The sequence below is a fragment of the Pelmatolapia mariae genome, linkage group LG22 (genome assembly GCF_036321145.2).
Source record: "Pelmatolapia mariae isolate MD_Pm_ZW linkage group LG22, Pm_UMD_F_2, whole genome shotgun sequence".
In the NCBI taxonomy this organism is placed as follows: Eukaryota; Metazoa; Chordata; class Actinopteri; order Cichliformes; family Cichlidae; genus Pelmatolapia; species Pelmatolapia mariae.
In genome coordinates, this window is record NC_086245.2 from 7,907,359 (window position 1) to 7,923,672 (window position 16,314).

A 16,314-nucleotide genomic window follows, 5' to 3' on the forward strand; every position below is an offset into this window, starting at 1 on the left:
CCAACTGGACTCACCTACTGCCATGTTTTCATTCCTCTGTCATGTTTCTTGTCTTCTTGTTCATGTTGTCAAGCTTGTGTTATCATGGCTACATCGTTCCATGCTGTTTCCTGTTTTATTTTGAAAGTCTGTGTCCTATGTGCAGTGTAGTCAGCTTTGCTTCCTTTGTCTCGTTATGTCAGATTAGCCTCAGCCTTTTCTCCAAGTCTGCGTGTTTTCTTTCATTCGTCGTCAGGTTGTCTGTTGTTTCTCGCCATGTTTCCAAGTTTCATGTCCAGGTTTGTTCAGGTTCTTCATGATGTTTTTTAGTTCTGCATCAGTTTGTCTTGCCTTTTGTTTGAACCTTTTTTTTTTAATTTTTTTTATCAGCCTTATTAAACGGCTCGCCTTTTGTTAATATCAAGTTTTGTTCCACATTCTTTTGTGTCTGCATTTGGGTCTGCTTTTCACAATTCATACAGTCTGCTTCAGTACACTGTGACATTAACAATACGCACTTCTTTAGTTTAGGCTGACTAAATATGAAGTCGATCTGATAAAATTCCTAGGAAAAGGTTGAAAAAATATAACATCAGCAAATTGCCAAAATGCAGACTTCCTTTTAGGTTTTGTCACTAATAAAATAAACTTTCATCAGACCCGATGTGCCAAATTTCGTGAGTTTTTGAGCATGTTTAGGCCAATAAAAACCAAGCTGGTTCCCAGGGTGAGGCCAACGAGGGCACAGCTAAACTCTGCACTCATACCAATATCTCGCGTGGGAGCGGTTGTTGCTCAGCAGGCTCCTGCCCCTGTTCATGTCTCAGCTGGAGGCTCAGCCAAGCTCATCCAGCAACCCTCCTCACCAGCTGGGGATTCAGCCAAGCCCGTCCAGGATCCTGCCACGCCTGGAGGCTCAGCCGAGCTATCCAGCACATCCTACCTATTCACGTTCAATGCCGCCTGCCAAGACAGTCTGTCTGGCACCTGCCAAGCTCTGTCCAGCGCGTTCAGCACCACCTGCCAAGACCGAAAGGTCTCATCCACATCCATGTCATCGACCGCCCGTCATGCTGCCCGAAGGTCATCACCTACGTCTGCTTAGCCATCACCACCTTCTACATGGTTGGTGTATAAAAGGATCTGAGACTTTATGTTCCTGATATATTTACCTTGCCTTGTTTCTTGTGTTTTGGTATCAGCCGCAATAAAGGCTCATTTTTGGTTTATTCAAGTTACTTTCCATGTTCCATTTTCCATTATTCACTCTTCACAAAATCAGCTTCTGCCTGGCTGTTACAACTTTTTCACTTTTTTTACTTCCTCACATGCATACCTAGACTGTAAAAAAAAAAACCAAACTGTATTGCACTGCACACTAACAGCTAAGGAGGATCAAGTGACAGCAAGGAATCCTGACAGTGCCCTATGCAACAAGTTGGATGAGACAAGATTTTACAGCACTCTGAGAGTTGACCAAGGTGACCAAACAAGACATATTAAGCATATGTTCCAATTTGAACATATTATATAATCGTGGGAGTGGAGCAGGTTGTGTGGCCAGTGTATTGTTGACATAAAGCTGATAAGTCAGCCTCTAAAACATCCTGAACAGCAGGTAACGTGGCGAGAGACAAGATCAAGCTACAGGTAAGAGTTTAGAACTGCCTTCTTGCTTTCTGCTCAAATTAAAAGTGTACAGTGTAACGTTTTCCTTTTTCTAATCCAATCAGAATAGCCTGAGCTCTAAAAGCCAGTTGTTGCCCTCTGATTTACTAAGATGGATCCAAACTCATAATTCCCAGATGAGTTAGATCATGTCGTTACTGTTGTTGCTTATGCTAAATGTTTTATAATGTGAAGACAACAGAAAACATTTTGCTTTGAAAAACTTTGTAGTTTTTTTAACTTTATTAAATTGTAATGATCGTCAGTGTAATCAGTGCAGGTAAAGACCCAGAAATTGGTTAAAAAATGAATTCATGAAGAATTTTTTTTAATATCTTTTTGTCTTAAATTTATCATTTAGATCCATTTAAACATTTACATTTGTTTCTTATAGTTTTGCTCATGCTTCCTATGTTTTAATAATTGATCACATTGTGTGGTGAATCAACCCTTTTCATTTGTACTATTTCACATGATTGAGTTCATTTTATTACCAGATTGTATTTGATATTTTCCTTAAATTAATCTGCTGTCTTTTCACTTTCCTATTTAAAATTTTAATTACAAATATTATATTTGAGACCCTTGCAACCCTTAACTGATTAACTGTTTTTGTTGTTGTTGTTGTTGTTGTTTTTTACATAGAGATGCTTGAGCTTCTCATCCTTTCATCAGTGTCGGTCACATTTATGGAAAACACCCGATTAATAAAGCATGTGATAACATCAAAGTGAACAGAAACACAGTCCAAACAACACCAGCTGTTAGCAGGCTAATCTTTTCGCACACATTACCCTGAGGGCTCAGTGAATGAAACTGTGAGCTTTTTTGCACCAACAGAGATGAAATGTACATGCACAAAGTATTCCAGCTTTTGTCCTGGAATATTTTGTCCAATACTTTGTTTTTGTTGTTTTTTTTGTATAACACACAGAATTGATGGTGAAGAGGCAAGACGACATGTTGCACATGGCATGAAAAATCCTAAAGAACCTTCCTGAAACCCAAAGAATACCTGAACTGTGCACATGGAAAATTCAGTCAATATTCAAAATATAGTTTAATATTAATCAACAAAGGAATAAGCTTATTTCTTTGGTGGATCAGGAGTGTATGTAGCATTTCTACAGGTCTCTGATTTTTAAAACCTTTTTACTGAGTTTCCTGTTCTGATTTTAGGTGTTTCTGATTTTATATACTTTTTTGTTATGTTCACTGTAAAGGTTGATGTTACAATGGCCTACTTCTCAGTTTCCAAACTACTGAATAGTGGAAGTGGATCACTCAGTTTTACTGTTAGGAAAAGCAAAAAGGAAGATTAAAAGAAATTAAATATTCTCATTCTGATAAGTTTGAGATCTTAAACTTGCAGGTTATTGGAACCTATAGATGCATTTCATTTTAAGAGTGGAGTGTATTGTGAAGTAGTTATGAGAGAAGTAGAGAAGAGAGTTGCCATGGTTATAAAATCTGTGCAGGGAGGAGTGTTTGAGTAAACAGGTGGGATAACAATACACTGCACTTGATAAACCACTGAATGACCCAGGAGCACTGCATTAAAAACAGACACAGTTGTGTAGTGAAAAAAACTGTACAGACTCAGGAACACAGTTCACTGCAATGTCCACAGAGAATATATATGTAGACAACGCTGTGGATTGCATAAATGTGTTCCATCCAATATAAAATAGACCCTCACAAGGGCTGATTGTGTCGATCCAGGTATCCTGGCTAAAATGTAAAGCTCTACTGTTCCTTCTCCACAGCCTCCAGCAAAGCCATGGACTCTAGTGTGCCCCTCGTCCTTATGCTGCTCATGTGCAGTTCAGTCATGGTCAAAGCCCAACTGAAGGTGTATGATCTGCGAGCCACTGATCTTCCCACCGTTATCTTGTTAACTACAGATGCCTATGTCACGGTGTCCTCTGGTTCTACTTCTCTGGGTAAAACATCTGTTCGCTACAATGACCCGAACCCCTGGTGGGAAGAGGAATTCTCCTACTTCTATACTGAGGAAAATGACATGCTGACTCTCGAGGTTTATGACGTAGACTTGCTCTTTGATGATCAGCTGGGAGTCTGCCAAAGGCAGCTCAAGGTGGGAACCTATCAGCATGACTGCTTCCTGACCAAAGGCGGGACTCTCCATTACACTTATACTCTTGGCTGAAACTATCAGTAGGCATGCAGAGATTTGTATGACATCTGATGTCCATAGGCAGCCTTCATTTACCACAGCTTAACAATGTAGACTGTTATAGTAGATCTGCAATCCATTTTCAGGGTTTTCATCATGCTCACATTAACCAACAAGATCAAATCTCTTAAAACCTGTAAAGTGTTCCTACTACACTTCAGTCCTTGCTGCTCTGTTTCACCAATTGAGATAAAGTTTCTTGCAATGAAAAAATAAAAAAAATAAAAGAATGACTAAGCAAATATTCAGAGAATGTCTGACGTGTGATTTAATAAGAGAAACACATTGAGAATATTGTGACTGACAAACAGATTTTGGAAGAGAAAAAATATTTCTATCCATTTGAATTAAAAAGAGGTTATGTTGAAATGAATGTTTATATGAGAATAAGCCTATGATGACTGGGATAAATTGAATGAAACATGAAGTGACTGGATGTTCATATACAGTGGATTTAATAATAAGTCACTTTAAGAATTTCTGAACATTGGTTTGTGCCTTGAAGCTTAAGCAAACTTGTGCAACAGGGCAATGATCAAAAACACCAACAAATCCACCTCTGAATGGTTAAAAAACAAATGTATCGTTCTGGAGTGAAACATCAAAGCCCCCAGTCCCCTCCTGGTTCTCATTCCTCCTCTGAGTTTCCAGAAACTGGGACAATCCTTTTTGTCCTTTTTATGGCTTTATAAAAAGGGACAGTGAAGACTGACAGGAAAGTGGACATGCGGCAAAGAGCCACAGGCCAAGCTCAAACCCGGGATGAGCGCACTCAATCATGCATCATAAAGGCGCCTGCTTATCCCAGTGAGTCAAACCAGCACCTGAAACTGGGATGATCTTGTCTGATGTTTTTATCACTTCCACAACACCATTCACATACTCTTCCTTTAATATTACACCTACTCTTTTTGTCTTCCTGTCTACACTGTGGTAAAAAAAAAAATCCACCCTTAGTGACCCTGGCCTTCCCTTCCACCCGTACACACAACATATGTACCTTCCTTCTCGCCATCATAACTGCCAGCTCTCTTCCTTTAGTGGTCATAGTCCCTACATTTAAAGTGCCTGTTCTCACCACCAAACTCATGCCTTTCCAGAAGTGTTTCTTAATGTCAGTGTTATATTCATATTTCTCAGTTACAGCCGATAGACAGGTTTTAAGCAGCCATAGCCTCTTATATCACACCTTGTCACACAGTTTATCTGATAAAATCATGTTAAAATAACACACATTGTAATTTCAGTTCCTCATTTATCTTTGCATTGATGAGTCTGCTTCATTTCCAACTAAATGGTTGGTTTACTTTCTGACTTTCTTTCGATTCTTTTTCTTGGGACTTTCTGCTGACGGACAGTTTTAAAACTGCCTTTAAAGCTATTACCTACTCTATTTTTTAATAGTTCCTCATCTTGCTTCCTTTCTTTGGTTCTCATGAACTCAAATGATAATTCACAATTTAATCCCAATCAAAAAAACACAAATCAGTCACATTTGTTTGATTTTTAATTCATTAAGATCCCCATTAGGTAAAGTGATGCACTGGCTAGTAAAAAAAAGAAATACCTTAGCAGAGTGGCATATACAATCTCAACAAAGTAAAACAAAACAATACCTCATGCCCCCAAAACAACAGATATTGGGTCAATTTTATTATGTTTGTTCCAAATACAACATAATAAAATTCAATATAAAGAATCTGTAATTAGTGCTCACACAATAACTTGATTCATTTTATCAATACCTGTGATCAGAAATTATGGCAAAAATACGCTTTAATACCATTTTAATTTTTAATCAACTTTTACCTGTCTTTGCAGATAATTCTCTACTTTCAACGCCTGATACAAGTAATTGTTTGGTTGAGTTTTTGTAATTTAACTTAGATTCAGTTCTTTGTATATTTAAGAGACAGATTAACAAAGATGACTCCCCGTTAATGTTTTCTTGTTCCTTGATTTAACCTTTGAGAATAAACCTTTAGAAATAACTTAATGTTTTCAAAAACAGATAAACAAAACAGCTTCCTGCAAATTAAAGAGGAGGGAGGGAGGCAGGAGCTTTGTTCCCCCTGTCAGAATAACGGTTTTTATTCTAACTGAGGCAAATATTTTCTTTTATGTAGAAGTGCTGCATCCATGTGGGCCATCACTGAATATTTTATTCATGTACATTTGTTTTTGATTAAGAAACATATTTTATTTATAATGTTGTGGTCTTTTATCCTTTTGTCACACATTAGTACCTTTAACTGTAACACATCCGGCAGAAGGATTAAGGGGGAGGCTTTATTTACAATTTAGAGCATCATGCTAAATTAATTCATTTTCCTTTAATTTAGATGAGCTAATAAATTATGTTCTGTAACAGCTTTAACCTTTTTTGCTAGTAATTTTGCCCTTTATCTTCTTTGGACTTGGACTAGTAGTGTACATCCTCATGAGGCTAGGGACTGTATCATATACACTATATGAGAGAAATACACTTTTTCTTAGAGTGAACATGAATAATATTTTGTATCTCAGGACTCTGCGAGAAAAGGGTGAAGCTAAAGATCAGAATTGTTGGTTTGATGCATTTTGCTCAAAGCCTCGGTGTTTGTGAGAAACCAGAAGTAACTCACCAGCTTAAATATGTATTTACTTTAAATTCAGTTCAGCACTAGAGTGTGGTGATAGTAATGTCACAGAAAGAAAAAAAACATCAGGATAACAAATAAATGTGAATATTTTATATGCATTATTTTTGGCCCATTAATGAGATTATTTCATCCTTTCTATGAGGTCATTGTTGCCATTGTCAGCTCATTTAAAACTTTTCATAAAAAAGATTTTTACAGGTGGAGGCCACTGACATTTTTCCCTTCCTTATCCTTTCTAATTGGATTTATTGTTACTGGTCACTATTTGGAGATGATACCTGGACCCTACAGATGCAGCACAGGTAGTTACCCCTCCAGGATGCCATGTCTCCCAGCACAGTCTCAAGAGCATAGATTGCAGCAGACAACTACAGTACTTACAATACAATACATGTAGCACCCTCAAGGATTGACGTAGGCACGATGTAGAGTTATAAAACAGGGTTTATTCTGGTCTTGACAACCCGTGAGAACTGCTCACGGACAAAACAATAAAACAAAAACATCACATCAAAATGCGCTCTTGTACTTAGTGTCAATCAATCAAAAGTCCTTAATTACAGAAAATAAAACATTTAAAATATACAAACCTCGTGAGCTGACATCCAGGAGGGGATGAATAGTCCTTTATGGCCTTATTGCCTTATTCTCCATCTTCTTTCTGAGCGTGAGCTGCAGCACGCAGACACCATGTGCGCTAGCAAAAAGAGTGACTGGGTGGAGACCCAAACTGCAACCAACTGTACCCTACATTATTCACCATCAGAGGGCGCAAAAGAACAAAATCCAGATATACAGCTTAACAAAACATCAAATGCAAAAGACCATTACAATACAATTTTATTTATATAGCACGTTTAAAACCAGGAGGTACACCGAAGTGCTTCATAGTAAGCTTTCATAGTATTCTATGAGAGCTAAACTGGGCTGTAGAAGGTCCATCAATAGGACTGACATCTGCTCCTTTATGTAAGAAGGAATAGGAAGAGCATGACAAAAGCCTTAAAATGACCACTGGTGTGACTGTCTGTCCAGACAATCAGAAGCAGACTTCATGAGGGTGGCCTCAGGGCCTGACATCCACTAGAGGGTCCTGTGTTCACTCCCCAGCACTGTGGAACCTGGTTGGCATTTGCAGTAGAATACCATAATTAGCAGGTGCACAGTGTGCGCATCCTGAGCACATATAACAGACATGAAAGGGCCTGATGAAGCCGTGGAGAATCTGCCTGTGACATCGTTCAGCGTGACCGGTTTGGTGGTAGGTCAGTCATGATCTTGGGGGGGCTTACCCATGGAAGGACGCACAGGCTAGCCACCCTGACTGGCATTAGGCATCAGGATGTAATCCTTGGATCCATTGTCAGAACTTATGCTGGTGCAGTGGGTCTTTGGTTCCTCTTGGTGCACTGCAATGATCGGCCTAATGTGGTGAGAGAATGCAGGTTGTTCCTGGAAGATTAAAAAATTGATACAATTGACAGTAACCCATGCTCGCCTGATCTAAATTCAATAGAAAACTTTTGTGACATTGTGTTTTTGTCCATCTGACTTCGCAAGTTTGCACCTCAGATTGTCCTGGTCACCTTGGTCCAAATCTGGAAAGAGATTCATCAGGACACCATCCATCAGCTCATTAGGAGAATGTTGCAGTGTTTTCAGGAAGGTACCCAAGTACATGTGTCCATACAATTTTGAGTTGCTACAATGAAATGTCAGTAAAATGATTACTTACTGATACATAATTCTTTTTTCACTTTGATTTTTGAGGTGTCTTTGAATTCACCGCTCTGTGGGTTGATAATTTTTATTTCCACCCATCACATTTTAAACATGACAATATTTGGTTTATTAGAATAAATAATTTTGTGTTCACTGGAAATAAACAATTCCAGTCTTTGTTAGTTTTTTTTATTTTTTCCATGTAATTCATTTTCATGCTACAGGAGGAGAAAAAGACTTAAGAAAAGAAAGAAATCATTTTATTTAAAAAATAAAACATAGAAAAGAAAGAAAAAGGAGTGACAAGAAAACACATAAGTTGATAAAATACAATTAAACATTAAACCAGAAGAGGGCAGCATGCCCATTTGCTTTAAAGAAATATCTTACTATGAAAGTTGACTCACTCCTCTTCATCCAAACTCAAGACACTGTGGGAAGAAGACTTAAACATGACAATCTCTGACAAAATATGGGCCTCCATACTCAAACATGTCAGCACAACATCATTCAAAGTGGTGCATAGAGCCCATTTCTCAAAATCCAGATTATCTCGTATCTATCCTGAAATCTCTCCATATTGTGACAGATGCAAAACTACTGAAGCCTCACTGATCCACATGTACTGATCTTGTTCCAGTCTCGTTCAGTTCTGGACAGAGGTTTTCCATACCCTGTCCAGGATTCCCAGTGTGACATTGGCCCCTGGCCCCCTTCTTGCTCTGTTTGGCATCAGTGGGAATGAGGTGCCTCTACTGGCCTATGAAAGACAGGCATTATCATTCTGTTCCCTGTTAGCCAGAAGGGAAAATTTACTGAGGTGGTGGAACGCTCCCCCTCCCGCTCACAAACAGTGGTTATGTGACCTCATGTTGTGTCTAAAACTAGAAAAAATAAGACATTCACTCCAAAACTCTACTGGGAAATTTCTAAGCATGTGGGGTCGTTTCCTTGATGCATTTCTGTCACGGCCAGGAGGATCAGCCGTATGCTGATCAGCCGTCTCTATATTTTTCTCTCAACAAGGCGGTAAGCTTCATCCCTGTGCTTATTTCTCTCGTCGCCTCTCTCCAGAGAGAAACTATGACGTGGGAGACCGAGAACTACTAGCCATTAAGCTTGCTCTGGAGCAGTTGTGTCACTGGCTGGAGGGCACTGCCCAGCCGTTTGTGGTGTGGACAGACCACAAGAACTTGGAGTACATTCGATTGGCTAAACGACTCAACGCCAGGCAAGCCAGGTGGGCCCTGTTTTTCACAAGATTCCAATTCACTATCACCTACAGACCCGGTTCCCGGAATGTCAAGCCTGACGCCCTCTCATGCCAATTCACCGCCTCCAAAGACACAGCTCAGGACTCCCCCATTCTTCCCACCGTGTGTGTTATTGGGGTCCTGACCTGGGAGATCGAGTTGGCGATTAGAGAGGCTCAACAGACGGAACCAGACCCCGGAACGGGCCCTCCAGGTCTACTCTTTGTCCCCTCCACAGTAAGGTCAAGAGTGCTACACTGGGCATATACGCCAATTTAACCTGTCACCTGGGGGTCCACCGCACCATCACCTTTCTTCAACGCTTCACCTGGTGGCCCTCTCTCGCTAAGGATGTCCGCGAATACATTGCCGCCTGCCCAACCTGCGCTCAAAACAAAAACGTCCATCAACTAAAATTAAAACCCATGATATCATTTGACTATAGAAAAAAAAAGAGAGAACTCAATTAGCTTTGAAAGTTTTAAGTATTTAAGGCAAAGATCAACAGCAGAACAAAATGAGGAACTGCCGTTAACTATATGTGATATTTTTTGATTTGTTATCTGATGCAACAAGTCTGCTTTTTGTCTGACTGGTGTTATTTTCTGTGTCTGGCAGCTTCATGTTGTAAAGCTGGAGTACTATACTCTGATGTGAGGTTTACAAGAGAGAAGAAAGCTAATGGTGAGTTTATCTCATGTATTTGTCTTTGAGTGAAAAGATTGAGAAAAACATCATAAAATTTGTTAATTTTTTTTTGTTTTTAAGTTTGCATTTTATCACCAGGCTTCATCACATTGAGCAGAAATCTGGTTTCATATTTTTGTTACAGTTGTCATTTTCTCGTTGCCTGACACCACTTACTCTGAAGTAACGATCTCAAAGACTCAGCCGTCCAAAACAGAGTCGCCCGGTAAGTAAGGTGCAGTAATTACAGATTTTCTTGATTGCATCGATATAACCTGTGTTATATAATATGCATATGCAGATTGCAGATTGTGTGTGTGTTTGTGTTTGCATTATATCTTTTAATCAGGCTTAAAGTTTTTAATAGTGAAGTAGTTTGACTTTACTGAAAAAAAAGAAACCCAGTCAAAATGTTTTTCACCTGTCAAAATACAATATATCAGAAAAGTATCAGTCAGTCACTCTTTGAAAAGTAAATAAAAACCTTTTTCACCACTAACACTTAGACATCAAATGTTTTTCTACTTCCATCAAAACCTTGAGGACTAAATGTGTTCAGACACAATCATGAAATGTGGCTTTATTGGAAATTCAGCACAAAATAACTAGAACTGAAATTAAGAAAAGTAAAATGATAAATGTTAAACTACATGCATCAGACAGCTGAACAAAGATAATAAAGTAGAGTAAGGTCATACAACATATGTAGTGGTGAATTTCTGTTTGTTTAGAATATGCTTGTTTCTAATTAGCAAGTGTAAAAGAGAAGTCGACATAAAAAAAAAAAGAGGAAATTGCTCTAAGGGAGTGAGATCTCGCTTAGCGTATGTGTGTGGGGGGGTGTTTCTGTGTGCCCATGTCTGCTTTTTATTTTGCATTTAAAAATTTTTGATCATATCTGCTTCACACTTGTTTACAGTTTTTTTGTTTTTTTTTACTGAACCTAAACTAAACAGACTTTCTTTAACAAGTATCAGATTTCACAGTTTAATCTATTTTGCACTGATATTTAGACGAGGCTGTAAACATGGCTTTTTGAAACAAGCCTCAAACAGTCATTTGAGGAGCATTTTTGCAGTTCTCTGTTCGCTCTTGTGTCAGCGGGTAACTTCTTGCTAAAGTGCCAAACCACTGTGGTCACTGTTCTTTTTCTCCTTATATTAGCTGTTGTTTACTTATAATCTTTTAAACATGTTAAAAGGTTATAGTTATAAAATAATCATACTGATTTATCAAGATATGTGTGGTTTGTACAAACTATACATTTATGAACTTTTTCCACATCTCTATAACTTTTCTGTCTCTGCGAACTCTTCAGAGAGGTACCAACAAGATGTGTTGAACAAAAGGTCAAAGGTCATCTCAGACAGATTGGCCTTGCTGGTTCTCAGTGGTCTCCTGGCTGCTGCCGTCATTGGTCTTGGTGTTACAAGTGAGTGGATGCAATGCTTTTTCTGATTACTAGTAAATACAACTTTTCTTTTTACTTTTTTAAAATCGTGAACATTTTGAAAAAATTCACAACATCTGTGTCTAATTTTAGTAAAACACCCCAAATGTCACAGAATGATTTGTATTTTTCTTTTTTAATCAGTGTTTGACAACATAAGATTGAAGCAAATGTTCAAAAAACAAGAAGGTCTCAAAAACAGGAATGAAAGTGGAAACACAAATGTCTCAGGTAAATGTCTCTGAAGGTTCTCAGTCATCCAGATCATTGTAGTTGAAGGAGCTCGGAGGTAAACATTAGAGACTCCAACGTTGCAACGCTGGATTAAACTTTTGGACTGCTGATTCACTGGCCCTCTATAGTGTACACATTTTTTATTGATTTTAATCAATATGTTGAACTAGAATGAAAGTCGATGAAGCAATGACAGATCGTTCAGTCTGTTTTTCAAACACAGAAAGAGAACCATGCAGCACAGTACAGCCTACATGTCCACAATGTCCAACAGTAGAAGGTAAGTACGTCTCCTGCTGTCTCCAAATCACACAAACATGAACAGTGATTTCTTCCACCTGACTGAAGTCGTTGCTTTAATCTCTTCAAAGATCAGACATGTGATAAATGTGGAGAAGGCTGGGAGCAAGATGGAGGAAAGTGCTATTACTTCTCCATCAGTAAATCATCCTGGAACAAGAGCAGAGATGAGTGTAGAGCTAAAGGAGGAGACCTGGTTAAGATAGACAGCAGAGAGGAGCAGGTATTAAACTGCATGTTCTCACATGTTTTAGCACATCTTTATATTTTGTCATCTCACAACAGAAACATCTCAGAGTAATTTTCAATCTCTTTTTCCTGCAGAGGAGACTGAGTGAAATAATGACTGAAGGTGATGACAAGTTCTGGATCGGACTGACAGACTCAGCAGTAGAGGACAGATGGTTGTGGGTGGACGGGTCACAACTGAATCAAAGGTTTGATAGTTGTGAAAATATATTTGTTAATTTCCTGTATTAAACTTTCACTGAATCAGTTCTGTTTGTTCTTCATGTTTTAGTTTGACGTTTTGGAGGACCAAGGAGCCAGACAATTGGAAAGGGACAAATGGAGAACATCCTGATGGAGAGGACTGTGTGAGGATGGGAGACAAAGGTGAAGCTGATAGTCTGGAGTGGTGGTTTGATGCATTTTGCTCAAAGCCTCACAAAAGTATTTGTGAGAAAGCAGGAGTAAGGGGAAAGTTTAAAAAAGTATGTGACTGAAACCCAGTTCAGTCTATTAAACACCAGAGTGAAGTGATGCAGTTTTTTTAAAGTTGTCTCACAAACAGAATAAAATCAACATATTAAAATAAAATGTGAGTAATATTTTGCATCTGATATTTTTCCTTTTTGAACTGATTATTATATACAAGAAATGTGGGAGCACCTTTGGGAATTATAACATCCCAAAACTTTTTAGATACCCCTGAAAGAAGGAATGTTGTGTTAAAATGGAGCAAGTAATTGATGTCAGTGTGAATAAAGAGTAACTGACCATTACAGTGTTTGATATTTTCCCAACTGATAAGTCTGACACCTCACTTAACTCTCATCAAGGCAGAGCTGAATGAGGAACTGAAATTACAATGTGTTATTTTAGCATGATTTTATCAGATAAACAGTGTGACACAGTTTGATCATAAGAGGCTACAGCTGCTTAAAAACTGTTTACAGGCTGTAACTGATAAATATGAATATAACACTGTTAACGCTGTTTTCTACACCTGTTTCTCCTCTGGGGTAGTCTTGCTCGGGGTTAATGTGTAAAACAGTAATGCAAGTGTGAATTCACATGTGTACTAAAATGCCATGAATTAACTATTTCTTAATTAAGTATTTCTGATTATGAATAAAGTTAAATGTACACACCATAAACAGAATGCTGGACTGTGTTGTGCTGGGATTGATGCAAGCATTAGGATGTTTGGTTTCCACACTGTAATTCCACATTGTTGTGGAATTATGGAAAATGCCAAATGGTGCAAATGCAAACCACATTTCACATTTTCTCACTTCAAGAAGCTCAAAGTGGATAAACTGCAGTTTAGAAGGGCTTTTAAATGTTTCATGTATGTCGGATGTTGAATCCAATAAGGCAAAGACGCAAGAAAATATTATTTAGATATAAAGTATATAACTATTTTTATTTTTGTTACTTTCTTTCTTGGAGTCCTTTTTACAGTAAATCTATAGTTAGGGCTGTAATTTTGGACAACAACCCTGTTTTTTGGGGTTTTTTTTGCCTCTATACACCGCCACAATGAACTATTAAGATGTGAGCAAAGAAAAAGTCAAAAATCATAAATCCAATTAGTGGGTCCACAATGTTGGGCAGTGATTGTTTTTTCTGGTTACTTTCTTGGTTGCCAGAGCTGAATCTTCAGATGATTTTTTCTGCACATTGAAAGAACCAGAGGAAGAAAGCTCCAAGTTGTATTTTAGTGCAAGTTGGTATTTATAGTCCGGTCAGTGTCTTTTCCTTTTTCCATTTTTATTTCCCTTCTTGTCTTCCACATTCACCTTTTGTTTATAAATAGTCCTGTCCTTGCTCTCAGTAACTGCCTCAGCATCTTTTCACCTTCTCTTGTGTGCTACTTGTTGTTCCCTTGAAGTCTACAGATTTGCTCATCTTTGCTGTTTGGTGCCATTTTGGATTTGCATTAACTGAAATAATAAATTTTACGTTCTGTCTGTTTCTTGGAATCCTTTTTTAAAGTAAATATGCAGTTCAGGCCATAATTGGTTGGACAACAACACAGTTTTTGTATTTTGCCTCAATACACCGCCACACTGAAATATTAAGATGTGAGAAGAGAAAAAGTCGGTTGCTATAATTTCAAACCCAGAGCTCAATCTTCAGATGATTTCTTCTGCACATTACAAGAACTAGAGGAAGTGACAACCCAAATATTCCTAGGCACCCCTCTCTCCTCCTCCTCTCCTTCTCTCTGGACATCCAATCACCATCGTTGACCTGATGTCCAGCCACATCTTATCATATCTCACTTTTTCTCATCAACACTCTGTGTTTGTCAGTCACATTATTCTCAATGTAATTTCTCTTATTAAGTCGCACATATCAAACATTCTCTGAATATTTGCTTAGTCGTGCTTTTTTGTTGCAAGAAACTTTATTTTAATTGGTGAAACAGAGCAGCAGTACTGAAGTGTAGTAGAAAGACTTTACAGATTTTAAGAGGTTTAATATTTTTGGTTAATGTGAGCATGATGAAAACCCTGAAAATGGATTTCAGATCTACTATAACAGTCTACATTGTTAAGCTGTAGTAAATGAAGGCTGCCTATGGCCATCAGATGTCATACAAATCTCTGCATGCCTACTGATTGTTTCAACCAAGAGTATAAGTGTAATGGAGAGTCCCGCCTTTGGTCAGGAAGCAGTCATGCTGATAGGTTCCCACCTTGAGCTCCCTCCTGCAGACTCCCAGCTGATCATCAAAGAGCAAGTCCAAGTCCCAAACCTCGAGAGTCAGCATGTCATTTTCCTCAGCATAGAAGTAGGAGAATTCCTCTTCCCACCAGGGGTTCGCGTCATTGTAGCGAACAGATGTTTTACCCAGAGAAGTAGAACCGGAGGACACCGTGACATAGGCATCTGTAGTTAACAAGATAACGGTGGGAAGATCAGTGGCTCGCAGATCATACACCTTCAGCTGGGCTTTGACCATGACTGAACTGCACATGAGCAGCATAAGGACGAGGGGCACACTAGAGTCCATGGCTTTGCTGGAGGCTGTGGAGAAGGAACAGTAGAGCTTTACATTTTAGCCAGGACACCTGGATCGACACAATCAGCCTTGTGAGGGTCTATTTTATATTGGATGGAACACATTTATGCAATCCTCAGCGTTGTCTACATATATGTTCGCTGTGGACATTGCAGTGAACTGTGTTCCTGAGTCTGTACAGACATTTTCACTAAACAACTGTGTCTGTTTTTAATGCAGTGCTCCAGGGTCATTCAGTGGTTTATCAGGTGCAGTGTATAGTTATCCCACCTGTTTACTTAAACGCTCCTCGCTGCACAGTACTTTTTTCACAACTACACAACAGACTCAAAAGTAAATGCATCTATGGGTTGCAATAACCTGCAAGTTAAAGATCTCAAGTTCATCAAAATAACAATATTTAATTTTTTTTAATTTTCGTCTTTGCTTCTCCTAATGGTAAAACTGAGTGATCCACTTCCACTGTTCACTAGTTTGGAAACTAAGAAGAAGGCCATTATAACATCAACCTTTACAGTGAACATAGCAAAAAGTACATAAAATCACAAATACCTAACATCAGAACAGGAAACTCAGTAAACAAGTTTTACAAATTAGGCACATGTAGAAATGTATTAGCTTCCTGATCCACAAAAGAAAGAAGCATATTGCTTTGTTAATTGATATTAAAATAATATTTTGAATATTGACTGAATTTTACATGTGCATATGTGTAACAAGTCGTCAGCTCTGTCTGCTATAAGAAAAAAAAAAACAAAACAAAAAACAAACGACAACAGTATTGGACAAAGTATTCCAGGACAAAAGCTGGGATACTTTGTGCATGTACATGTCATTATTGTTAGTGCCAAAAAGCTCACAGTATCATTCACTGAGCCCTCAGGTTTCAAGGAAATGTGTGTGAAAAGATTAGTCTGCTAACAGCTGGT

At 38.4% G+C, this 16,314-nt stretch overlaps 1 protein-coding gene across 1 annotated transcript; it reads right to left on the reverse strand.

Annotated features, from left to right (window-relative positions):
* Window positions 1–14,986: 14,986 nt before the first annotated feature.
* On the reverse strand, window positions 14,987–15,376 carry LOC134623193 (uncharacterized). Its single transcript, XM_063468385.1, has one exon. The coding sequence runs from the start codon at window positions 15,374–15,376 to the stop codon at window positions 14,987–14,989; it is 390 nt and encodes a 129-aa protein (XP_063324455.1).
* Window positions 15,377–16,314: the final 938 nt, after the last annotated feature.